Raw genomic sequence first — 26058 nt, forward strand, 5'->3', positions numbered from 1 at the left:
GATATAAGGAGGAATTAACTCCGTCCCCCCAAGGGCCTCTGTTGTGGAGTTGATTTTTGTGTTTACAGCGTGTGTGTCCCCCATTCCTCTTAACTAGGACATAGAATGGTTTGGGCTAGAAAGGACCTTAAGATCATCCAGTTCCAACCCCTGCCATGGGCAGGGACACCTCACATTAACCCACATCGCCGAAGGCTTTGTCCAGCCTGCTCCTGAACACTGCCAGGGATGGAGCTGGGCACCCTGTGCCAGCACTTCAGCATCCTCACAGTAAAGAACTTATCTCCAACCTGAACTTCCCCTGTTCCAGTTTGAACCCATCACCCCTTGTCCCATCACTCCAGTCCCTGATGAAGGCCCTTCTCCAGCATCCTTGGAGCCCCCTTCAGACACTAGAAGCTGCTCTGAGGTCTCCACGCAGCTTCTCTTTGGGTGGTTTCTGGGCTCAACCACACACTGAACAGCTCCTGTTCAGTTTCTCATCAACCAACACTCCCCAAGTCCTTCTCCTCAGGCTGCTCTGAATCTCTTTTCCACCCAACCTATAGCTGTGCCTGGGATTGCCCCTCCCCTGGGGGAAAGAACTGCTTTGAGGTGATAACAGGCACATTCCACACTGTTTAAACCCCAACTTAGAGAAGCCAGAAGTGGAAAAAGAACAACTGAGTAGTGTATCATTTATTTGAGTTGGGTTACAATACACAGACAAGTAGGACAGCAAAGTTATTACTGAGAGTATTTGGGATCTGCAGCTCACACGAGAGTGACAATCCATATACCAGCACTCTAGGAGTAAAGGAGAAGTTGTTTTGCATAAATACAGACACCGGAATACAGGTAGGTTCACAGTTTTAACAGCAGTATGTTACAACTTTACACTTTAAATTACTACACCAGAGGTTGAGTAACATTGATTAGACATCAGCAGTGGTCCCACTAGTCAGGATACAAAGAGACTGAAGATGAGAACACAGTAAACAGTTGGAAAAACAGCCAAGAACAAAGAGAGCCCAAAGTCACGGCTTATGGGAACGGTTAGAGCTTGGTACCAGACTAATGGAGCTTCTGCCTACGAGCAAACTCCCCCCCACACCCCTTAAAGTCTTCTCTGGAAACTACTGCAACAGGAATAAAAGGGTGAGAGACAGTATTAAATACAGCAGGTAACAGAGGGAATATCACAACTTTTGGTTTTTATTAGAGTAAGGTTCTGGTTAGAAAACAGTTGCTTCGCACAGTTGGAGCAGGCAGCTCAATGTCTCTGTACCAATGGCCTTCAGTCAGCAAAGTCCCATGTGTGGCTGTCCTCGGTGCAGGCTGCTGTGGTCTTGAAGTGCCATCCTGAGGCAAGAGCAGAGGCTCTCACATGGTCATGTGCTCGGGTAGCACATAGGATATGTCATCCCATGGGTGACGGTACAGACCTTGCTTCAATCGCTTCTGATCCAGGTAGTGTCCTACAACGAACGGAGGTTAGGGTGTAAGGTTGCTGTTGCTCCTCCTCGTCTTGTTTTGCCTGGAAAGAGCTTTGCTTCCAGCATTTCAGACCCAGTGCCCCAGGGATGGAAGGGCTGGGAACGTGGCAAACTTACCAATGAATCCCATACTCCTGCCTAGTACAAAGATGCCATTAAGAGCTCCTATATCAATATATTCATCTGCTTCTTCCCTGCAGAAGAGAAGAAATTAAATGGTTCCTCACAATGATCTAGTTAAGGAATCAATCTTAGCAAGGCTACGTGTCACCTCTAGCGCCAGTAGCAGCACTGAGTTCATGTGAAAGCTTTCTTCCCAACTCCAGGCTCTGTTCCCTTCACAATGTCCCAAAATCCTGGCCCCACATGAGCTGGCAGGACAGCTCCCATCATGTTTATAGGGCCATGACCCAAGAGAAACAGCCCCCACCAGAGACTTACCGTGTGAAGGAGCCACAATTCCTGAGTACATCAACAAAGGCAACTCCAATAAAGCCATCTACATTCAGAATAAGGTTTGGTTTCTGCAGGAAATGAGAACACAGCCCAAAGAAGATGTTACCAGTGGTGGATGATGCTCACTGGGTAACTTCCATCCTCAAGGGTAACGTGGGGGTTGTGGGGGCACAAGCCTAGCGATAGATGAGGCCACGCTTAACGCGAGTGATGGAAAACCAGCCCCAAACAATGGGCTTGCATTTGGTTCAAACCACAGGGATGAGCTGCCCCAGCCCATCACATGTGCTGTTTCTGCCTCAGCTTTAAAGAAAGCCCTTCCAGTGTGGGCACCACCAGGAATGGGGATTGGTTTAACTCAGCGTTTTCCTGGTGTCCCAACAAATGCCTTCAGCTTCACCAAGCTGTGCTTGTACTCGGCCTCACGTCTACCATAGAACAACAATTTATGAGGCACTGCAACTCAAATACAGTCTTTCCTGGAGGAAGAGTGCTCGCGGAGTAAAGCTGTAGCACATCTCACCTTGGAAGTTGTAATTTTCTCTACTTCAAGCGCGTAGTCCAGCAGCGGGGTGGCCGGGAAGTGCTGCTTCACGTAGTCTTTGAGAATCTGAACTCTCATGTCTGGGTTATTTATCTGCAGGTTAAACACACGTTACAATCACTGATGGTGCCTCTTACGCAGGTACTGGCCATAAGCTTTGCTAGTTGTAGCTTTAGGAGAATTTGGTCAATAGATGCCTCTGAAAGGTGCTGGTTTTCTTTCCTTTGTTCCTTGTCTCCCCCCTCCCGCTAAAACCCCCTCCAGCTTGTGAGGAGGCAGTTTCTTACTGATTTGACTCTGTGTCCAATGCCCATGATCAGTTTCCCTTCTTTCTTCATCTTATTCACAAACTCCATAGGGATAATGCCGCTGTCGAAGGCTTTGCTGAACATTTTAGCTGCAGCATCCAGTGCTCCACCAAACCGGTCACCCTGGGTGCGACACACAAAGGGAATTACAGCAAAGGGCTCCACGGTTAAGGAACAAAACAAGCCCAAGCTTATCTTCCCCATCTGCCCTGCCTATCACTGCAGCACTCATGCCATACACATTAGGCAGGCAGCTGAGATAAAGCATCTGTTGATAACTCAAGTGCCAAGACGTAGCCAACACATCTCCACTAGAGACAGCGTGGGGGACATGCAAGCTCCAGTTTTCCTTCACATTTTTACTTGTCAGCCTTGGAAGAGACCGAGCAACCACGCAGGGACCGCGCTCACAGCAGTTCCTCTGTAGAACCTTTCTAGACTCAAGTGAGAGACAGCAAAATAGCCTTGCTTATGAGGAAAATGGGCTAGGTTTAAACCTAGGGCATCCAGCTATTCGAGTTGAATTCAACAGAAGCTCAAAGCGAACAGACGCCGCCTGCCCATGGCTCTGCAGTTAATAGTAATAAAACCTGGGTGGAGTAGTGAGTAACGATGCTCATCTGCTGGGTGTGAGGCACTTACAATAGTAAGAAGGCCTGAAGTGAGACTCGAGACAAGATCCTTTCCAGCTCTTGCACAGACGATGGTGTTGTGGGCTCCAGACACAGCAGGCCCATGATCTGCTGTTACCATCAAGCACATCTCGATGAACTGGCAGGCATACCTGGGCAACCTGAGCAAGAGAGACACCCAAGTCAGTTACTGTGAAGAACACCAAGTAACGAGACACTTGGTGTTACTGGACAGTGGCTTTTGGTTGAGGTGTATGCTTAGAGCAGAGAAAAGGAGCTGCAGGGTCACAAGAACCCATCAGGGCATCCCAATATCTTTCTCAGATGAGATCTGTGTTCAGTTTCCACAGGAGCTCAGAGCCAAGGGTCAGCTCTGCAGGCTGAGCACCCCTGCGGATCCCCTCAGGGGGATCCATGTTCTGCTCATCCTGTTCTGCTGAGCCAGAGATCCCAGCAAGTGCCTCTAAAGGAGAGCACGAGCAGATGAAGGCAGCAAAGTTCTGCCGTTCAGAGGGTTCCCTGGAAGCTGCTCAGCAAGTATTTGTAACCCCCCTGATCTCTCAGGGGCGAGGGGACAAGTACAATGAGCAAATAGTCAGGAAGGGTCAAACAGGCTTAGAGCAGAGACATTTCTTCAAAGCACCACAAAACCGGTGGAAAACTTCACCCCAAGACTTAAAAATACTGTGCAAAGCCTTGAAATGCTGACGTGGTCACAGGAGAGGGAACAGAGATGGCATTTCTAGTGACCCTATGTCCACAAAGGAATCCTTGAGTTACTTTTTTAGCTTAAAAGTCTATGAAGAACTTGAAACCAAAGGATGTGTGAGCTCTCCCACAAGCTGCCTCACCTCCTCTGAAACCAGAGCAGGCCCAGAACCCCTCCAATGCCCATCTCTTCTTTGAAGACCTCAGTGATCGGCATCCCAGCATAGATCAGTTCCTGGCCTCTCTCGTCACAGATGCTTGTCATGAAGGAAGCTGGTTTGCGAATCAGACCCAGCTCCTGGAATTGCAGCAGAAAGATGGGATTTTAAACAACCCACATTAGGAGCAAGGGGCAGGAGGAGGCAGAGTGGTCAAGCAATGCCTCGAGCTTGCCCTTGGAGCAGCTTCCACAGCCTAGAACCAGTGCAGCCACTGAGCTCACAAACAACACTGTGAAGTGGGAGATGTAACCCCAAGGCAACGCCCTTATTGCCACGAGCATCCAGAATCACAGCAAACAGCCTGTTGGTTTCTGAGGAACCAAAAAGCAGGTAGAAGAACACAGCTCACCCTTGCCCAGGAGTAATCCATTGGCACAGTTGGAGGAGGCACTTCCTCAGCTGGTTCAATCACTCTTTTGGCCACAAGATCCTGGTAGACAGACCTAGGGAGAGAATCCTGGTATTAAGTTCCTTTTGAAGACATACAAATGAAGCGGTCTTCATCTGGACCTTAAAACCCCATAACGGATAGAAGTTGCTTTCCTTGAGCAGCAATATATTCCTGTATCAGGCTAGAATCAGTGCCCCAGCAGTTTCTGTCCCCTGCTGAAGGTGTCCTGTTAACGTGACTTACTGAATGACCTCTCCCAGCTCATCGAAACTCCGGGGAACAAAGACACCAGCTTCTTTCAAGGCTTGATTCTTTGCCACAGCAGTTTCAGAAGCCTGGTTGGCACAAGCTCCTGCGTGGCCAAACTGCACCTACAGACACGAGAGGAGACAGCAGTGAGGAATACAGCTTTTCACCTGCACGGAGTAAGACAGAATGAACTGACTGGGACACTGGTACCAGCGCAATTCCAGTGACTGCGCATCTGCCTTTCTGGGCTAACAGAGCTCTTGGTTACAACCACAGTCAGCACTGCAATATGCAGGCTGGTTTCTGATCTGGCATCACTCCAGGATGGCCACTGATGTTCTGCCTCCCCGAATTCCCCGCTGCCCAGAGCTGCTTAACTCGCATCTTTCCCATTCCACTCCAGAAGGAGGTGGCTGTTACAATCTGTTGCATTCCCTGGGATCTTTGGGCTCCCTTTAAAAACAGACCCCGGAAGAGCCTTTATCACGTATATTTCTTAACTTTTGCATGCTACTGGCAATTCTGGAAGGTTTAAGCACAGTGAGAGGTTGGTATTCTTCCTTCCTGCCATGGATATAGACTTATTTTACGCCTTTACCCCCATAGTTGCACATACCTCTGAAGAAAACATGGTGGCACAAGTACCGATGCACCAGCACACCACAGGCTTGGTGATACGACCTTCTTTAATACCCCTGCAGATCTTGTACTCCTCTGTGCCTCCAATCTGCAGGAAGAGAGAGCTGAGCTGGTTCAAATCTGCATTGTTGCAGAAACCAGCTCCGAGATTCACCTGGAAACATTAATTAGATTCCTTTTCCTCTCCTTTTTCATTGAAGTCTCAAAACTAAACCTCCTTACGGGGTTTTTTTGAAGCAGAGGAGCCTGTGCTTGTCTGTGGAATACTTTCAATTTCTTTTGCCTGAAGCAGCATGAAATAAGAATTGGGCTATTCAAGAACAGCCCCTGATCTGTAGCTGTTCTTTAGCATCCTGGCAGCCGGGTCAGCTGCTCCCACAACAAAACACGGGGCTATTGCTCAGGTAAGAGGGAACTGGTCTCACTCACCTCTCCTAGCACCACAATCATTTTCACTCCTGGAGTATCCTGATAACGCAAGACATGATCCATGAAAGTTGAACCAGGATACCTGTGCAGAACACAGGGAAATGGCAGAACTTGAATTTGTTTCATAGACTTGCCCGAGAGAACTAGAATTAACAGCCAACCTGCCCTTCCTCCTCCAAACCACTACGTTGTCCTGTTGACTGACTTAACAAATCATGCCTTTGTTGAAGACAGGGTCCTACCTGTCTCCTCCAATGGCCACCCCTTCATAGACCCCATCAGTGGTCCGGGAAATGATATTGTTGAGCTCATTGGACATCCCTCCAGACCGTGAAACATAAGCCACGCTGCCGGGGCGGTACAGTTTGGATGCCAAGATGTTATCCAGCATCCCCCCTGTGTTGCCTATTTTAAAGCAACCTGGTTTGATGCCACCAACCTGGAAGAAAATGAGAGATGGAAAGCCCTTTGAGCCCTGCTCAAAGCGTTCACACAAACCACGGAAGGCAGTAATGCGACCTTAAAACGAGAGGGTAACATGCACTTGATGTGACTGAAGCCAAAAGGGATTGTAGGATATACTTTACACTTCAGAGCAAGATGATCTGGAGGTTAAGAGAGATAAAGAAGGGGAGGAAAAGGTCACCGGGACTTACAGTTGCAGGCCCAATGATGGTGACTCCTTTTTTATCAGCTGCCTTGATCAGTTTGCGTGTCAGGGCCTCTGGAATGCCCTCGGCAATGATGGCGATGGTGCGGATCTGCATCAACATAAAGAAACCCATTGGCACCCCCCCAAGCATCACCACCCCAAGGGACTGCAGGACAGAGAAGGCAAAGAGCTGCTCGCAGGGCAGGACCAGCTTCTGCCTCTTGTGTGGCCTCTGGGTGAGCGCACCCTCCACTGGGAAGGCCCAGTGCATGGGTCCAGTCTGCTGTGATCATACGATTCAGAGAGCTCTTTTCTCCCCCTTGCACATCAGAGCAGCACTATGCCTTAACCAAGCCAGAGTAATTCCTCCTGACCACGAGGTGCTGAGTTCCTCTAACACAAATTGCAAGCCCAGCATTAGAATTTGCTGTGCAACTCCAGTATCCTCCTTGGAGTCTGTAAGGAGTTGGAATTGAGGTATTTATCTGCCAACTTGGAAGACCAAGCCAATTTGCTAATGCTGTCATGGTTTAAGAAATACTGGTGCCCTGCTGACAAGATCTTCCTTCTTCTCTCGGGCTTCTTCTAGATCCCTCACTCACCTGTGGATAATTCATGGTTTCAACAGTGCTGTCATAAGCAGAGCGCAGAGATGCAAAGTTGATGAGAACATCCACCTCCGGGTGCTTCCTCATGGCATCCGACATGTTCTTGTAGACTGGGATCAGGATTTCTTTGTGGCCCCAATAGAACTTCTGCCTGTGGTCACCACTGTGGAGGAGAAAGCAAAAAAGCCCTGACCTTAAGGCTACTGGAAAGACAAGAGGATCCAGTGCATGCAGACAGAGAGGTTTCCCAACCCCAGCTCTCAGACACCAAGACTGACTGCAAGACACTCACTAGCAAGTGAGGGCACATGGGGAGGGACCATACTAACAGCAGAAGGATCTTCAGAGTATAGAACAGAGCAGCATATGGAAGGAGACGGGCTAATGGGGACAGAGGCATCCAGCAAGATGAATAAGCTCTCCCACAGTGAAGTTACCAGAGCCTCAATTCTACTCCAAGCTGGAAGACAGAATGAGGCACAGAAAGAGTAATGAATGAGATGCATGCGAAGCTGCATTACTGGGCTGGAACAAAGACCAGGCTGGGGGAACAGGAAACCAGTATCTGGGGTGAAGAACCAGGACAGCAAATCAAGGGCCAGCCAGGCTCTCCAGCTCTGCTACAGTGAGCCTCTGCCCACCCTGCCCCTCACATGCCGAGGAAAGCTTCCCTGTAGGTCTTGTCTTTTATAAGGTGGGTGCTCCTTGAGGTCTGAACTGTGCAGGCATTCAGGAGCGTAGAGATATTGGCCGTGTTCCCACACTGGTACATTTGTAACAGAACATTCCAGGTTTTGCCAGCCTGGCTTCCTCCAAAAGGTCAAGCTGAACCAGATAATTATAGGCAGCCTTAAGCTTTTAATCCCTCTTGCTTTTTCTTCGTTAAACAACCGCAGCCCCGCAAGGGGTTGCGCTCAGCTCCAGACGTGGCTGTGCCTGCACTTGGTTTTAGTCCCCTGGGGTTGGCACTAGCTGAGAGGTTACTGCAGAGCTGCAATCATCATCAGAGCTGCTTCGCTGGCAAGAGGCAGAACCCTCTGCAGGACAGTGGCTGATTAGACATGAGCTCTCCTGGATGTCTGTAAACACCACAGAAACGAGACAACCTCCTGCCTCTGCCTGGGCTCCCAGCAGTAGGGCAGCCCCTCCTCTCCTTCTCACTACCTGCTGTTTGAGAGGGACCCCCCCCCCATACTCCTGAAGTAGTCACAAAACAGCCTGTGCACACAGTGCTCTGGGGGTCCCTCCTGAGGGCAGCTTCAAGCACCCAAGAGCCTCTCTCACCCCCAGGAGCTGTGAGGATAAGGCAAAAGAGGGTGAAGAGCACAAGAGAACTCTTTCCCTCTGAAGGATCCACACGCTTCCTGCCTGCTACGCAACTCCTGCCACTGTAGGGAAGAGAATGAGCTACAGCTCCTAAAGAAAGGCCAACTCGTCATTGCCTGCCTTACTTGCTGAGGGAAGGAACAGAATCTGGACACTCTTTGAAGGAACAGAAAGTGGGGCTTAAATTCTGTAGCTGCCATTAAGCTGTTTCAACAGAGCAGCCTGAAATCATTAGCTGAGGGAAACGGGAAGCAGTCTGCAAAGCCATCCTGATGGTGGAAGGGAGCAGGGGAGAAGGTGTTAAAGCAGAGATGCAGAGTAGGGCAGAGTTACATCACAGGACTGCAGAGACTGGGGAAGGAGGAGCCGAACAGGAGGATTTGAGGGAAGCAGAGAAACAATGGAGCCAACACAGGCTACTTACGTGAATGGATAAACCATGGCAGCTACTGAAGGTTCATCCCGGGAGCAAATGTAATCAAAGTCCAGCATCCCTTGCACAGCCCGTGTCTGCATGCCCCAGATGATGGCTTTGGTGTGGCGGCTGAACAGGGTTGTAGCTTTACCTGCTCAGAGAGAGGGGGAAAAACCAAACACATTCACAGTGTTCATCTGTGCAAGACAAAGCTCCAGCTTCACCAGCTGCCTGCTGAAAGATGGGGCTACTGCCCTCCCTCCACACTGAGCCCAGAGGTGAGCTGCAGGATGTAGTAGCCACACTGCCTGAACTAAGGAAGAAACTGTAGGTGAAGCAGCATCCCCCTTCCCAGGATTCCAAACACAATAGCCAGGTTCTGGGGTTCAGAAAATGGGCGAATGCTTAATCATGAGTTAAATAATCAGGGATTTATCGAGTGAGGTATGGCCTACAGGAGGTTTGCCTCCTATGTTTGTCAGGGCACCACAGCAGGAGGATAGGAAAGAGAGAGAAAAGCAGGAAATGGAGGGGACAGAGAAAGCAAAGGAGCTCTCACTACTCAGCCTCTGGTTTCTGGGGTTTTTTGATGGTCAGAATGAAACACAAACCTGATAGCTCCAAGAGTTTATATACGGCCCAAAACATGACTTCAGGGCACAGCCACAGGAAAGGCAACAGTTCAGCTAGTGAGGATGGGCTGTTTGCTTATTTACACCCCTTGTCACAACAAAATGGTGAGTGCCTCCCTTTGACTCCAGGCAGGGTTCATATTAAAACCCTTAAGAACCCAGAGCTGATCCTGCTGCTGCAGCCAGCTCAGTCTGCTGCTAATTTCTTCTTGGCTTTGACCCAAAGGTAAACAGCATTAGGGATTAAACAGGATATTGTTCTTTGGGCTTTAACAAGAAACCAGTCACTGCTTTCCACCCCTACACACTGGAGGCACTGCCACAGGACTTGGTATTAGAAGACTGCCTACCCTGAAGGATTCCTGCAAGGAAGTGACATGGGTATTCACAGGAACAGGGAAGCACAGCTCCAAGCACGGCCACGCTCTTTGAGACCACACAAGGAATGAGTCTGAGCATTCCCCTTCCACTGTCCCTGCTCTTAGGCTAGGGGAGGTGGCTTGAAATTCCACCTTGATCCCAGTTCAGCAGTTGATTTCCATCCAGCACAGAGAGTGCTTAAAGTCCCCAGGACTTCAATGGTTTGCTGAAGTGAGAAGGCAACAGGAACATTTAGTTCATGCAGCGACTTCTCTGTGCCCTTGAAGGCTCGGAAGCACAGCACCTGCACTGTTTTGTTTCCCTCTGAAACCAAACCCCCAGTGACTAGGCCTAGTTAGGGATTCCTTCTTTTTGAAGGCAAAGGGAACAGAGCTTTTCACATGCCTGGATCTGAGTGAGGAGGGGGAAAAGGGAAGAAAAATTAAGAGTTTTAGACCTGTCCCTCTCTCCTCCAGAAATAAAGTCTTTGTGCGAAAGGAGTATGTTGAGGAAACAGATGAAAAGCTGGTGTGGTGGGAGCTGAATGTGCTGGGCAGGAGGGAAGGACCACACAACACTGCAAACCTCTGGAGAGAACAAACAGCAACAAAACCAAGCCCTAAATCAACCAGCTGCCAGCGAGGCCAGGCACATGGAGCTCACCACACGGGTCCTACCTGAACCACGTCCTGAGGCTGGGCCTGAATCTGTCAAAGAGAGAATCACTCATGCAGCAACATGACAGAGCTGGCTGCCAGGCCAGCAGCAGGGCTCCTGCGGGGGGTCCTGAGCCTCCCTCCTCCCTGTAGCACTCCAGCCTTTGGGATTTGCTTGTGTTAAAGCCAAGCAGACTGGAGCCCTCTCCACTGCCTCTCGGAAGAGCTGGACATTCAATCTGCATTTTGCCACCTAGAAAATCTTTGCTCGTCCCAGCACAACCGGTGCAGGTTCAGGTGGCAGCTGCATGGGGCTCACATCTCCAATGTCTTTGAGACATTGCTCATGTGAAATTCTGTGCCCAGTGAGCAGGAGGGCAGAAGTGGGTTTTGTGATGTGGTTCACCACAATCAGATCTGCATCTTCGTGTCAGTCCTCTCATACTGATGTAAACGAGACCAGTATCACCTCATGGTCAAGAGGAGGACGGGGATGTTATCACATTCTGTCCCTGCCCCCTTCTGCTGTTGTTTTCTCCCCGTACAACATGCTCTTACTCAATAAAGCTTCCAAGAAATGCAAGCTAAAAGCTGCCAAAGCTCTTGCGTTATCACCATGCTAGAGAAGCTTCCTACAAACTTCAGTAAAACACACCCCAAACCTGAAAAATAAGGGCAAAACCCCCAAGAAAACCACACAACACAGCACACAGCAACCTCTGACCCTGAATGTGGGGGGGGTGCATCACAACTACTGAACTGACCGACTGCACAGTGTTCATCCAGGAAGCTGCAGCATGGACCAAGAAGGACTTTCTTAACACCTACACCATTCCTGCAGCATCCCATGGGAACACCCCCAGGTATTTAACTGGAAAGCAGGTCTCAGTTCAGCAACCACAGCACAGGCAGTCACATAAAGGGACACGGGAAAGCGGGAGTTCTCAAACTGTGCTGCTCCCTTCAAAGGAACATTCAGGATCAAGGCAACTCTGACTCACCTTGTGTATGAGCTAATGGCACAGCAAGTGACAACGTCCTAAAGCACTTAACTAAATCCAGAACAAAGACAGGGACCACAGCATCAGTCTAGTCCACATTCTGTCTTCTGGAGACAAGAAGTGCTCGCAATCATTTCCAATGCTGCACTTACCGAGAGGTGCTGCTGGTTTTGCCTTCTTAGCTGGAGCAATGTCATCTGGTCTGGACTCTGAGAAGGAAGCTGTTCTGCTTGTTGCTGGAGTCTGAAAGATTCAGAAGCCACATCAGTAAGGGACAATGTGCCAGGTAAGACCTGGAGCACGCAGGAGGAGATGGCCACTTTGGCTGTGGAGCACACAGGAGACGGCCACTGTGGCTATGCCAGTCTACAGAGGAAGTTAATTCTGAGATAGGACCATTTCAGTCCAGTGAGGGGAAAACTCCTCAATGACCAAATTCTCAGCAGATACAACAGTCACACTGCTGGTGTTGAGGGGTCACGTTTTCTGTATGAGTGAGGTGGACGTTGGGAGGGCCCCTCCTGATAAACCACCCAGGCAGAGGCACTTTAGTTCTCCTGGAGCTTAGGACAACTACAGAGGTGGCCAAGCTCCATCTCCAACGTGGTCAGCTGGGGGAAGCTGCCTTCTCAGAGCGTTCCCTGTCACAGAGGGGAAGGGACTCACCGAGGGGCTGCCGCTGGCGTTGAGGAGGAAGTTGGCAGTGTGGGCAGCAGCAGGAGGCTGGTTGGGGATCGGCCGATGGCCAAGGGCCATGCCCACAATTGCAGTCATGTGAGTCTCCGTGCCAAAGACATGGATGGGGATCCCAGTGGTCTTCCCTGTGTCAAGAACATAAGACCAGTCAGCCTTGGGGAGGTGAAAGGAACAAGATGAGCTTCTGCCAAAGCATTTAACTGTGAAAAGGCTCAGCAGAAAGCAGGAGGAAGAAACAAGACGCAAGAATGAAACTTAAGAAGTGGTTGGTCCTTACCAACTTCTCCCATGACACGTAATCCTTCCTGGTAGTTTGGACCTCCTCTTCGTACGAAGATCCTCACCTCATGCTCTTTCAGAGGACCCTGGTAATCCTTAATCGCCCTCACAATGCCCTAAAAGGAACACACAGGATGGGTGAACCAAGCAGCCAGTGCTGACCCTGCCCCATCATCTCAGGACCTCCTGGAAGAGATGTGCCCTCAGCCCCAGCACAGAGCTCAGGGTCGGTCACTGGGGGATTTGCTGACACTTCCGAACAGTCACTCACTTTGAAAGTGGCTGCCACGTTGGTGAAGTTTGCGATGCTGCCGCCGATGATCAGGATTTTTCCTGAGGGAAGAAACACACACATCAAGAAACCTGGTTTAGGAATGTCGGGTACTCTCTGTCCTAAACTGCTTCGCGATCCTGCAGTGAAACACTGCTGCAGTTTAGACTGGCCAGTAGTTTGCAGTAAGTTGTGTTTAGCAGAGCCCAGAAGACAAGAGCTTTGTACCAAGCAAGAATTTTTCTGATAAGAGGCTCCTGAGCCACATTTGCTCTTTGCTACTCTGAAACCCACAAGCCCTGCCCCTGAAATCCAGCTTCACAGCTCTGGAATCGCAGCAGCTCCCTTACCTTCAGGGTGCTTCTCTTGAGTCATGAGGGAGAGAATAGTCTTAGCGTAGTCATAGGTCTGTTGCTCACTTGGGGCTCCAGAGTATTCCCCGTAGTTGGCCAGTTCATTCACACCCCCCAGGTCACAAATGGTGTCACTGTGACAAAAAGTTATTTAGAGAGATTAGTTATCATTAGAGGCTCTGTAAAGGTCTTAATAAAGCATTGCACATTGCTGGGAAAGTGGGACTTGTAACAGAGCTCCTGCTGTCTGCTGAAGACAAAGCTGCTCTTGGCGCCAGTCATGATTCATCTCGTTCTACTTCCTAGATATGATGGGAACTCAGCGTCTACCACAGCCAGGATATTACCATCAACAGCTTCCAGCTTGTTTCTTTCCGAGACAAAAAGAAACTGTATCTCAGCCTCCCAGATTATATTCTCTAAGGGACACACGTTGGTAAGAAACGTGCACGGCATCTGCATTGCTAAGAGGTCCCAGGCAGTGATGGCATGGGAAGGACCGCTTTAGCAGAGGCTCCCTTCCAGAGGCTGCATTAGCTAGTTTCTTCCAGCACTGTGAATCCCCCTTCTGGCGTCTGGAAACCTCATTCTGTTACCTGTAAACCACAGAGGCACCACCACCAGCCACCATGGTCCAGATCCTGCCTTTGGGGTTGAGAATAGTGAGTTTCAAGCTGGCTCCACTCTTCGCATCCAGGTCAGCAATGTAGGCTTCCTGCAAGCAGAGCAGCACAGTTTAAAACTCCCTCCTTTTCCAAACCAGAGGGGTTGCAGTGCTGGGGCAGTTTTGGATATGCAGAGCTCCCACATCTCCTGTCAGCTGGCAGCTGAGGGGAGAGCAGCACCACAACCATCACTGTTGTAAGGGACAGAGAGCCAGGGTCATCTCTTGGGGGCCAGGACTGGTTTGTGTCCGGTGCTCTCCCACACAGAACACGGAACTGGACTGGCTGTAGGGAGCTTGTACCATTCTCTGTGTCGAATTCAAAGGGGATCAACCTGAGCAGAAACTCCCAGGTTTCACAGTTCCACACAGGACAGTCAGAGAATCAAATGCCTCTGAATTGACAAGTCTTGTTCTGACCTTGTCTGCAGTCTGAGGCCAGAGGAAGGTTAAACCTCAGCACACCCATGGCTACACACTCTCTGGCTGTGCTGCAGCCAAGAATGTCATCACTGAGCACACTGCAATCTGGCTCAAGAGTGTCCCTGTATCACAGTGGGTTTGCCTCTCGAGAAGCAATTCATTGGGAGTTCATTACAACCCTCAGCAGAGGCACTGCCATAACAACCTTCACGCTGACTTGCAGAGGGATGATTCAGAGATAAAAACTGAACTAATCCTTTTAAGAGCAAACTGAGTTAAGAGTTGGCATCCAGCAAGCTACATGGAGAGAAAACAGCTAAATGGATTTCCTGGCTACGTTACAAAAACCTTCCCCAACTGAAGCACAATTATGATTATTAAAATTAAAAAGTCAGGACAGAAATCCTTTTGGAGACAGCAGAAGAGTCACCTGGGTTGAGTAACAGAGCAGTTAAGGACAGAGCTCCGCTTCCCACAGTTGTGGGAGCCCACAGTAAAGGAGTTTGGGCTAGAGCGGGCTGGTACTTGCCTCAGGATAAGCTTCCCTGCCAAAGGGAGGGGGGAACTCCACGTCCCCCCATTTCACTTTGCAGATGTAGTCAGCAGTCGCATCGATCTTCGCGGCCAAGTCGAGGATGTAGACGCCATCGCCAGTCACTACTGCGTTAGAACACACACACCACTGTGGGCTCCGGTTGGACAAAGAGATATGCTCCCAAAACCTGGCACCCTCCAGAGAGCACTACAAAGGGCAGGTGGCCCCCGTTCCCCCTCCCACCACAGCACTCAGTTTGCTCTATGTACCAGACCCAGCAAGTTCCCTTCAGCATTAAGCAGTGACTGTGGTCACAGACCAGGCCCTGGCTCAGGTCCTCTTTTGTTCTGACCCACCACAGCAACTTTTATGTTCTTCAGTTCTGACCTAACACCCCTTTCAATGGAATTTTTCATTTCCACCAGGCATTTAGATAACAGAACACCTATAAGCAGTGCTCGGTTTGATTTATTCAGCTCCAGACACATCCCAGCCAATTTTGTACTTCTTTTGCATATGCCACCCGACACTGTTGCCAACTACACAAGGATAAAGTACACATTTCAGTGTTTTAGAACAGAAAGTCCTGCTCCCAGAAATGTCTCTTACCTAATGGATTGATCTCGAGGTATGTGAAATATAGATCTTCATAAAGGTTGAACAGGCCACAGATGAAGCTAGCCAAGATGCTGTAAAAAAACGTAACACACATTCATTAAAGCAGCCAAATTCAAAGTGCAGCCTGCTCTGCCTCATTTATATTAGTGGCAATCTGCAAATCTGCTCCCTATCAATCTCTCACAGTCTCATTCAGCTTCTCTGGATGAAGCCCAGGTGATGACTCAAGGAGAGGAGGATCTCAATGACTCATCTTAATTGCACTCCACCAAACTCTGCTGAGAACACAGTGCCCAGCTGCCAGAGATGCTCGGTTCAGACAGAAACGCATCGCTGTCCCAGCGGCAGACACACATCTCTGTCAGAACTAAGCTTCCTCAGCTGGGAACAGGACGAGGCAGCAGTCAGCCACGCTGGTGACAGGCTTCTTGAGCCTCTCAGAGCTGAACAATGCCATCAGCCAGCATGTTATGTTTGGAAAAGTCACGACTTACGTTAAGATAACTAGGGAAGGCCTAAAGCATCTCATTAAAGGAGATACCAAAGACTTTGACATCTACAGAGAAGCTTGCAGTAAGCAGAGGAATAGCAAGAGAATCCCTTCTTAGACTAGGCCAGAGCAAGAGAAGGCTCATTTCTGAATTAGCAACCAGAACCACATCTTACCACCATTGCTACTAAATAAAAGAAACTCTTCCATGCTGGCACGAAGGATCAGGATTCAGTACAAGTCTCCAGCACCTCAGAGGTCAAGCCTTCAGTAGGCTGGGAAGCGCTCCTGCCAAGTGAAGGCTCAAAGCACTGTGAACACTTATTTGGAGTTATACAAGCAGCTCGGATCAGCTCAAAGGACCTGGATTTAGGATGCAGGGCAGATACTTGAGAGCAGCAGGAAGGGCAGGAGAACAAGCTTTAGGGTGAAGCAGAACAAAGGGATGTTGCACTGACATAAAGGAGAGGAGCTTCTGCCTGGCCATACCTGGCACTGGGCATCTGTACTTACTCCTTTTTATTGGCTGGTGCGTGCTGCAGGAGATACTTCTTCACATCTGATTCATTGAGCTTTTCATCCACTGCCACAAGCAACTTCTGAGCTTTGGCATCAACATCTCCCACATCCACACCCCCTTCATGGTGGAAGAGCACGTAGTCTCCTTCACGGGCAGCGTATATGCACACATAGAACTCTTCCTCCTGCACCACGGACCCAGGCACAAGCATTAGCAACAAGTCATACACCCAGGAAGACCTTGAAGAAGAGGCTCTTGCGTCAGTGCTCGGGAAGGGGCAGCTGGGCACAGCACTGAGCTTTCCAAGCAGCAGCACTGGAGCAGCCCACACGCTCCCCAAGCTTGTCCCCAGGGAGAGGAGCAGGGCCCAGAGCGCTTCATCCTGGTGAAAGGTGCCAGGAACAACATGTTCCATTCCTGGAGACAACCGCTCCTGGCTGACACAACCCGAGTGCAGCCCAGGGGCTGTCCTGGCATGGAAATGCCAGCCCTCCTGCAAGCCCTGGTGGAGCACGAGTGTTTCACCAGCACTATCGGAGGATCTGTCACATCAACAGTTTGTTATCCACACTCTGGAGAACCCGATTCAAGGTGCTGCCTTGACCAAGCAACTTACAGCACTGCCCAAGGACTAACGCTGTGCTCTGACCACACGCAGACACCATCAGCTTCACAGCACACTCCCCAGCTCCTGCTTCCTCTGCTGTATCATCCATCTAAGCTCCATCACAGAGATTTCCAAGCACTTGTTAACGCTTTACTTGGCACACTAACCTGTTTGTGAGGGACGAAGGGTTCAATCAGGAAATTCTTGAGGATTCCCTTGGCGTTACCAATCTGTAGGCAGAAAACACGACAGACACCAGTAAACCCTTGTCCAGTTTCCACAGTTATGACAGCACAAGGTAAGCTTTGAGAATTAACCAGCGCTGCTCTTCCAGTCACTCTCCACTGGGTTTCCCCAAGAACTGGGCTATTGGAATTATACTGGAATGGCTGCTCTTCATCTCCTGTCCCAGGGGCAGCACGGTGACAGAGCACTGCTCAGTGCAGCATCAACTGCAACGGCTGGAGCTGCTGCTTGGAGGTTTGGAAGAGTGAGAGAGGTCTTTAGCCTCTTCCTGCAGTGGAAGCACAGCAGCTGGCATGGCAGGCGTTTCTTTACCATCACCATCGCAGTGTCACTCCCAGGAAAAGACATATCACAAGCCAGCACTGAGTTAAACTGAGCACTTGAAGTAACACTCGGTCATCAGCCAAAACACACGGGCTGGCTGCAGTAAGAGGACAGTTTTATGACAGATTTTATACTCGTCTTGTTAAATCTGCCTTGGGGAGTCAAATCAGGCAGCAATGCCAACTGCACGCAGCATCTGAGCTACCAACTGCTGACTCCCAAGTGGAAGGGACTTTCAAAATGGTACCAGTTCCTGGCCAGGTCCCACCACACCGGCCCTGCACTGGGGATGGGAACAGGGAGCACGGAGCTGTGCTCCCTATTGAGGCCTGTTTACCAGCAGGACATTCACACATGGGACAGTTTCTCACTTGCTTTGGCATCAGCATAACATGCCTTTTAAACCACCATAAGCAAGAGAATACCTGTGCACCAGCTCCTATCGCACCAGCGGGCAGAGAAGACAGAACAAGAGTCCTATGGCTTTGTGGCTAAGGTGGCACTCACCGTCGTTTCCTGGCCCAGGCGCTGCTTGAGCCAAACCTTCACCTGATCCAGAGTGAGGTTAATCCCAACCAGTCCAAGCTTCCCACGTCTCTTGATGAGCTGGTCTGGCTTCACCACTAAACGCTACAACAACATCGTGCACGAGAGATTAAAACAAAGCAGCGTTAGGAAGTGCCTCTGCAGAGAGTGAAAACCCCTGGAATTCCGTGCAGCAAACAGCCTTGAAGAATGCCTTTCATCTCTGGCAAATCCAGCTCCTGGCTGGCTGCAGGCCCTTTTGGAAGCACCGCTGAGATCCTCCTGCAATTCCCTCATGCACTGGAGCGTGGCACATTTAACTGCTTAGCATAGGGCTTCTATCAGTCAGCCAAGGACTGTGAAACATCCATGTTCCCCCAGCCAATGACTTAATGTAATTAACCACTGGTAAGAAGCCAGCTTGGACAACTATTATAAAGAGCTTTGGATATGTTTTCTCGACAGGAAGTGCATGGCTATGAAACACAGAGATGTAAAAGATCTTGCACAGAAAAAGTAAAAAGATGATGCTTTCCACGACAATTTGCTTGGATGCAGGAAAGCTGAGCAGAACCCTGCCTGAACAGGAAAGCTAGTGGAGAAACTAGCTCTGAAACCAGGGTGTTTTCAGAAGGCAAGGGTTTGGGAGCAGGGACTGGCATCCCGGAGGCCTCTGGCTTTGTCTGAATTAGCCTCATTTGCCCACTGTTATTAGCAGCTCCCTCTGCTCGTGTATGTCACAGTCCTTAAAGGAAGGTGACAATCAGGGCCCCCAGAAGGTGATACAACTGCCTTGGAGCAAGGCTTGTTTCTTCATCAGTGTTGCAAATGAACGTGTCGGAGCAGCAGCAGCGACCGGTCCTTCCGGAAAGATCCGGAGCACGCAACGTGCCGCAGCACGACGGGAGCAGCTCGGGTGGGCAGAGGTGCCACCGCTGCAGGGCAGGTCCCATCCTCACCTCGCTCAGAAGCCAGGGGTGGTCCTGGGTGAGCCGGGCCCAGTCCGTGGCTGGGGTGACCCGCGCATACTTGAAACGGTTCTGGATGGCAGAGGACGTGCAGATGTACTTGTACAAGAACTCCTTCCCCGTCTGCTCAGAGATGGCTTTGGCTGACATGGCTACCTGGTCTGAAACGGGGGAATAAAACACAGCAATCAGCAACAGAGGCTATGGAAGACTCCCAATCACACAGCTCAATGCAAATCCAAAGCAAATACGGAGCTGGGGCTGTGTCTCCCCACCATAAATGAGGCTATAAAACTCACCTGCTAAATAAGAGCTATTCCTGTTGCCTAAAACTTCCGCCCCATCCCACTGCTCCGAGCTCTGGTTGGGTCCAGCCTTGCCCAGCTCCGAGCATCCCTGATCTACCCAGGGCAGCTCATCTCAAGCCCCAGAGCAGCCGGGGCTGCTGCTGTGGGATGCAGGTAACACACCTACAGCTTCTAGATCAGTCCCAGGGAGTGACAGGGCAGCAGGAGAGGAAAACCCTCCCACTCCCACTTGTTTTCCTATGGCATGCCACATTTCCAGTCTGAGCTTGACTGCAGGCAACTCAGCAACCCCCCCCGCGTCTTCTTCTCCAGGGAAAAGCAACCAGGGCCAATATTCTCAGAACCAGAACACATTTACAGCACTGTTTTGTTTCGGAATCGACCTTTCTCCGAAGCAGGCTCACACCCTGCAGGATAAGATGCTCAAGGCCCTTTCGTGGCAAAGGCTTTTTCCTCTCTTTATTCTGAACCGCTATCAGTGAGTTCTGATCTCAAGGCTGTAACTTTCCGACAGGCAGCAAGTCACGGGTGCCCAGGATGCGTTTATTTTTAGGAGCAGCAAACATTTATGTAAAGGAACCCTTCATCCCGATGAACCTGTCTGCGTGCGTCAAGCATGGGAGCCAGAAGTCAACAAGGGGTTTGGGTTGTTGCGAGGGCTCAGGCTGCTGACAGAGGAGCTCGAGCAGTGGCTCGTGCTGCATTCTGAGTGCCTGGAGGTGCCCTAGCACAGCGCAGACACCAAACACATTTGGGATGGTTTCTGGGAGAGCTGCAAAGCAGAAAGGCACCAACACAGCAAAGAGCAGCTCCCTTTGCACGTGAATATCTGGAGAGTGAAGTCTCGGAATAGCTCAGTAACACTGACTGTAACTGCCCATTCCAGCCCAAAACAGATCCCAAATTAACACCCACAGAGGGAAACAGTTTAAAAACCCCTCTTGTGCTACCTTCTGGGTAATAACCATTAGTAATCAACTGGGTTATTCATCCTCTAAGGAAGCACAGAACATGCCAGGCAGTAACTAGCTACCATCAGAAATAGACCTTTTTTCCCCCAATGAAAGAGGTTTGGTTGGTCCCAAGCCCACCCCAGAGACACACAATAGTTACTCCGCAGAAAGGAGCAGGAGGAGGCTGGCTGCTTTCTCTGGGTGCCTCTAGGATGGCAGAGGTTGGGTTAAGCAAGTGCTGTTATTGAAAGCTGTTCGCTAGGCTTACGAACCGGCAGTCAGATTTGCTGCTAACATCTTTTCAGAAGCAATTCCAGTGGTAAAACAGAAAAGGAGAAGCTACAGAAAGGGCAAAAGATGTTAAACCCCAGTGTTCCTGCTTCCAGAGAAGTGTTATGTGAAACTCCAACCCGATTGCAGGGCAGCTTCCAATTTAATCCATTTCAAAACAACATCAGGCAACCTTTCTGGGGCACCCCGTCTTTCTTCATAGCATCAAAACCCCATCCCTGCCACCCTAAACACGTGCACCTAATATTTAGCCCGCTAAACATAACCCCATTTTGTTTGTATTGCCCCAGTGCCCAAGTCCCATAGCCTAAGGAGAGGGCTACAACAACCTAAAGGAGACCAAGCACGTGTTGCTTGTCTCGCCCTGCAAAGCCAGACTGGGTTGGGTTGAAGGGAGCTTAAAGCTCATCCAGTCCCAACCCCCTGCCACGGGCAGGGACACCTTCCACTAGAGCAGGTTGCTCCAAGCCCCTGTGTCCAACCTGGCCTTGAACACTGCCAGGGATGGGGCAGCCACAGCTTCTCCGGGCACCCTGTGCCAGCACCTCAGCACCCTCACAGGGAACAACTTCATCCTACCTCTCCCTCCATCCTCCCTTTACCACCACAGCCACGGTGCCGTGTCAGCTCCACTGGCTCTCCAGGAGCCATTCCTAAAGATCCAGATGTTCAGGGATGCTCTGGGAATAGAGTTGTCTCAGAAAACCACAGAGAGCCACTGAGTTATGCCAAGTCCCGGGGCTACGAGCAGCCGCTCCGCAGTAACTCCAGCAGCAATCCAGAGCTGCCGTTGCATGCTCCTCATTACAGAAGATGAGATGACACCGAGACAAGGACTTATCTCGGGGTGAGGATTTACACACAGCTATGGGGGATCTACAGTCAGGGCAGGGGAAACACTGGGAACCAGTGTTTCCCCTGTCCTGACTGTAGATCCCCCATAGCAGGTAAGTGGTGGCAGCACACGGAGGGACCCACGTATCGCATGGGTTGCGGACACCGCTTCCTGTGTTTATGGAGCAACTGGGCACTTGCTGTACAAAATCCTCTTGACAATTGCAGTTCCTTACCCATCTTTGCCCTGCGAAGGCCATCAAACTGGATGAGCACAAACTGTGGTGTAATCTGGATTAAAAACCCCAAAGATTAGCGGAGTTGCTTCGGCTGCTCAATCTCTCCTGGCAGGGAAGCTGCAGGTTTCGCTGCTAGAAACCAACTTTAGTTTGCTGCATCAGGCTAAGAAGAAGCTCAAGTGGGTTTGCAGAGCTGGTTTGCATCGATGCTCTGCTAATTGTGGATCAGCTTCAGGGCACCATTCCAAAACAGCTTTTTTCTTAATTATGAGGCACTGCCTGGGCATCCGATCATCTTTTTGACAATGCTTATGCCAGGCTCTGACCAAAAGCCTACTGCTTTATTCGATGGTCAATCAGCCACAGAAGACTTCCCAAAGCTACACAAGTGCCTGGATGTTGGGAAGAGCTGTAAGAAAACAAACTCAGAACAGAAAACCCAACCAACCCTACCTGCAGGCGTGCACAGACACATCCCCTGCCCACAGACACCATTGCTGCCTTGTCTCCACAGCTGGGCATACACATGCCACAGTAAATCATCTTTACTGTAGTGCTGAAGACTCTCCATCCCGATTTTTGCTTTAAAGCAGTGCTATTTCCAAGAGCAAATCCTGCTCCCGGGTTACCTGCAGCTAGTTATTTTGCCTGCTAGGAAGCTGGAATACCTTCGGCTTTCAGAGCCCTTCAATTCCATCAGCTGCCTGCTCTACAACATGCTAAAGGCCAGTCCCAAAGGAAACATGTCACATTTCACTGCAGCAGAATCAGATGGAGAAAAGAGAATGACAAACATATTCCTTAACCTGAAAAAGAACCCAAGTTTTCACTTCTCCAGGGTGACACAGAGCCCCTGCACAACACTGCAGCTCTTCAGTCCACACTCAGATCGAAACAATGGAGCTGCTGCTGTGCCAATGCCCAAGCTGGAATAGGCTCTAACTGCAGGAAACCGGACCCAGGACACTGCTCAGGTCTTACTAAAAACAGCCCTGCAAAATGAAAACATCAGTGGGAACAAGAGTGACGTAGGTGGGATTGCTCAAAGCCGAGGGACACGGGGGCACTCCCCACGGCACCGCTGCCAAGCTGCTGCTCGCGGGAGCTTTGCTGGCCTTGGCCACCACCTTCTGCTGCTCCCCTCGTTTCTGGCCCGGTTTCATCACCTCTCTTTTTTGCAATAACAGGACTGGGGTAAAGAAAGAAAACCCGGAGGATGATTACAACTAACAGGATCCTTGCGTTGGCAACGGCAGCAGGAGTGAGGCTGTTCCGCCCGTATCTGCCCATGGTTCACCAGAGCAGTTCCTGAGCATTAGGGAGTCATTAATCACGCCCCTCACTCGGTTTTTCCACTGCTCCAACCCTGCTTTTCCCAGGGAATAAACAGCACAAAACAATTGCTTCAGCCTGCTGAGCTGGTGAGCTAAAAGATCAGCAGGAAAACATAAAACCCCATCTAGCATCAGCAATCCCCAGCTATGTGCTGGGGCAGGCCCCTCAGCGGCCAGGGAGACAGGAGCAGAGCAGCTCCATCACCTCCTGCACACTCCGGGGAGCAGGGGAGCAGCATCTCTGCAGCTTCCCAGGGATGAGGATGCTCCTATGACCTGGGTAACCTGATGTTCAGCCATGCCCAGCACCCGCAATGCCAACCAACGCTGCTGAGAGCAAGGGATGCACCTCTGAAGGGGAACAGGGATGCGGAGGGAAAACAAACCCCTTTCTCTGTACCAAACACAAGCTCTGGGATAATGTTCTCTTCTACTGATGCTCTCCAGCCTTTAAAGCATTTTCCACAGTATGTGTCGTGAACTTTCCAGTTAAAATGCAACTCTTGAGCAGAGCAAATGTGCTTCAGACACAAGTGAAGGACAAGAGCTCTCCTGAACGGGTGTCATACGCCTAGTGTCAGTTTAACAAGTCATCACTGACCTCCATGAATGATTTGTGCTCATCTACTGAGGCTCTAAACCCAACAGCTTCCCCACAACACATCACAGACCTTGAGATCATCATCCCACAGATTCAAAAAGCATCTCAGCCTTCACTAGCGAGTCCAGAGCAAGAGAAAAGGATTAGATTACACTTCTCAGGGCTCGGAAGGTTTCACTGCCTCAAGACATCACCCGTCAAACATGTAAAACTAAAACTATGCTTGGGGAAAGTATGCCGAGTGTATTGACAAACAGAAAACAGCTCAATGGTGGCAAGCTAGACAAGGATTCAAGAGCTGGATGCTGTGCTTGCTGTGACACAACGGATACACCTGCCCCAAGACACCAGTGATGAGCTGAAGGGAAAACACAGAGGCAGCATCCCCGGCTCCAGAACCGGGCAAAGCCTCCTCGGCTCGCAGAGATCCGGCGATGTGGCACCACTCAGCACAACGCAAGCGGGCACAAGACAGACATTGATGTGGTTTATGCTTCTTTAAACCCTTTCAGAACTCAGAGGTACTCTCTGAGCATCACTGGCTTGTGCTCACGCAGAACACGGTGCTCACGCTCTTAGATCCAGCCCAGTACCGTGCTCCAGCCACACACAAGCGATGCTTTTGTTGGGAGAAAAGGACTCCCTCTCCAGTAAAGATTTCATGGCCTCTCTTCTAAGAACTATGTCAACAAACCCACACTGCACAGCAACCACCCCTCGCCATCCCAGGTCATTTATTAACACAGTTCCAGATCAGCCAGTATTTTCAGCCCACAGCAGCGTGAAAAGTTACGTCAGCTTCCACCTGGCAAACACACGTGCTTTTGTTAGAGGGCTCTGGAGAAGAGGCCCAGCAGCCCGGCCAACACCACGGGGCGAGATACCTGGGCGCTGGGCGTTAGGAAACGCCTGGCACCGCTGCGGCGTGATGCAAGCGGGAGAGCTGAGACAGCGGGTGCTGAGCACCCGCCGCTGGAGGAGGCTCCCCGCATACACGGGACCTCTGAGAGCAGAGCAGCAGCCGCGGGAGGAGCAGACCATGAGCAGGGACAAGTCTGGCTAAAAGAGAGCAGCCACTGGGCTCCAAATGCCCACGTAAGTGCCCAGTGCCAGGCATGGGGAATCCTGCCTTTGAAGCCCACCTTATTCTGCAGCTTTAGGGAAGGGCCTTGATAAGTTTATTCCTTAAATCCCTCCTCAGCATGTGCTCTGCCCTGCATAGCCGGGCAGGATTCCTGGCCGGGCTCTCCTCCGCATCAGACAGAGCTGGCAGCGACAGAGGAGCGGTGCTGCCGGAGCATGGCAAGTTAAACCGCGGCACAAGCACAGCTCCATGCGTTCAAATGGAGCCTCGAATGTGGAAAACTCCACAGGGCTGGAATAACAGCGTTAAACAGCGGAACTGATACACTGACCTGCGAATCCAGGTAAGGAAATGAAGCAAATTGGGATATCTACAAAATATATTCAGGATGCACTTAAAGTTTCCAGCCTGCAGACAAGGAACAGCTTAACAGAGAGAGAGGAGAAGGCGGTACGAAAGGAAGGGAATACCAAAGCAGCAGGATACAGCAGGTAGGAAACAAGGGAAGGGAGAAGCACCATCGAGCAGCTCCCGGGAAACCAGAGGGACACGGGTTCACCCCCCGCCGAGAGCCGGGGGGGACACTGGGGAAGAAGCGTCCCGTGCTGCCGGCGGGGCCTCGCTGGGCGGAGGGAACCGACGCGCCGAGCCCGAGCCCAGCTCCTCTCCGTGCGCCGACAGGGGTCCCCCCGCAGTACTTTCGCTGCGCCCACCGCGAAGAGACCGGGACCTCACCGGGCACCAGGCGCCGCCTCCTCCCCTCCGGCTGATGAGGAAATCGCGGCTTAAGGGCGGCGGCCTCCGGCGGGGGCGAGCGCGGAGCGCGGGGCTCCGGCCGCGGCCCGCACGGGGACGTTCCGCTCCGCGACACCCTCCGCCGCGAAGAGACCCGACGGCGCGTCCCGCAGGCTGCGGCCCAGCCCCCGGGCAGCGCGCCCGGCCCCGCTCCCCCGCGCTGCGCCGAGGGGCGTGCAGGCACCGCCCGAGCCCTCCCGCCGGCGCCCCAGCACGGGCCGGGCACGGGCGAAGCAGCCCCGGCGCCGCCGAGCACTCACCGGGCGCCGCTGCTCCGCGCTGTGCCCGCGCCGCTGCCGCTGCCGCCGCCTTTTGTTCGCTGCGGCGCGGCGGAGCCTGCCCGGCCCATCGCCCTACGGCCGCCACCGCCTCCCATTGGTTGCCGCCGCCGTCACGTG

At 51.2% G+C, this 26058-nt stretch overlaps 1 protein-coding gene across 4 annotated transcripts; it reads right to left on the bottom strand.

Annotated features, from left to right (window-relative positions):
* Positions 1–660: 660 nt before the first annotated feature.
* Positions 661–26001, bottom strand: ACLY (ATP citrate lyase). Of its 4 annotated transcripts, XM_030508297.2 has the most exons (29): positions 25921–25997; positions 19213–19382; positions 18236–18358; positions 17326–17388; positions 16545–16735; positions 15533–15612; positions 14918–15048; positions 13898–14016; positions 13299–13435; positions 12949–13010; positions 12676–12793; positions 12369–12523; positions 11855–11945; positions 10723–10752; positions 9063–9204; positions 7307–7475; positions 6709–6813; positions 6295–6491; positions 6053–6134; positions 5601–5711; positions 4979–5106; positions 4694–4787; positions 4267–4421; positions 3426–3576; positions 2763–2906; positions 2455–2568; positions 1917–1999; positions 1593–1669; positions 661–1457 (listed from the first exon to the last, which is right to left on the bottom strand). In XM_030508297.2, exons 2-29 carry the CDS (start codon positions 19369–19371, stop codon positions 1363–1365), a joined length of 3306 nt encoding a protein of 1101 aa, XP_030364157.1. In that variant the 5' UTR covers positions 19372–19382; positions 25921–25997; the 3' UTR covers positions 661–1362. The 4 variants fall into 4 exon arrangements, with proteins under 4 accessions (XP_030364157.1, XP_030364155.1, XP_030364159.1 ...); XM_030508295.2 differs by lacking the exon at positions 25921–25997 and having other exon boundaries at positions 14918–15045; positions 19213–19387; XM_030508299.2 differs by lacking the exon at positions 10723–10752 and having other exon boundaries at positions 1174–1457; positions 25921–26001.
* Positions 26002–26058: the final 57 nt, after the last annotated feature.

Source organism: Strigops habroptila, chromosome 19 (assembly GCF_004027225.2).
Source record: "Strigops habroptila isolate Jane chromosome 19, bStrHab1.2.pri, whole genome shotgun sequence".
NCBI classification, from domain to species: domain Eukaryota; kingdom Metazoa; phylum Chordata; class Aves; order Psittaciformes; family Psittacidae; genus Strigops; species Strigops habroptila.

Bases quoted from the DNA above. Each gene is read 5' to 3' on its own strand.
- ACLY (XM_030508297.2), bottom strand. From the start codon at position 19,371: ATGTCAGCCAAAGCCATCTCTGAGCAGACGGGGAAGGAGTTCTTGTAC. The intron at 15,613-16,544 runs GTAAGTACAGAT...GTTTTTTTACAG, and splicing joins GCACCAGCCAATAAAAAGGA to CATCTTGGCTAGCTTCATCT. The intron at 1,458-1,592 runs GTAAGTTTGCCA...CGTTCGTTGTAG, and splicing joins CAGGAGTATGGGATTCATTG to GACACTACCTGGATCAGAAG.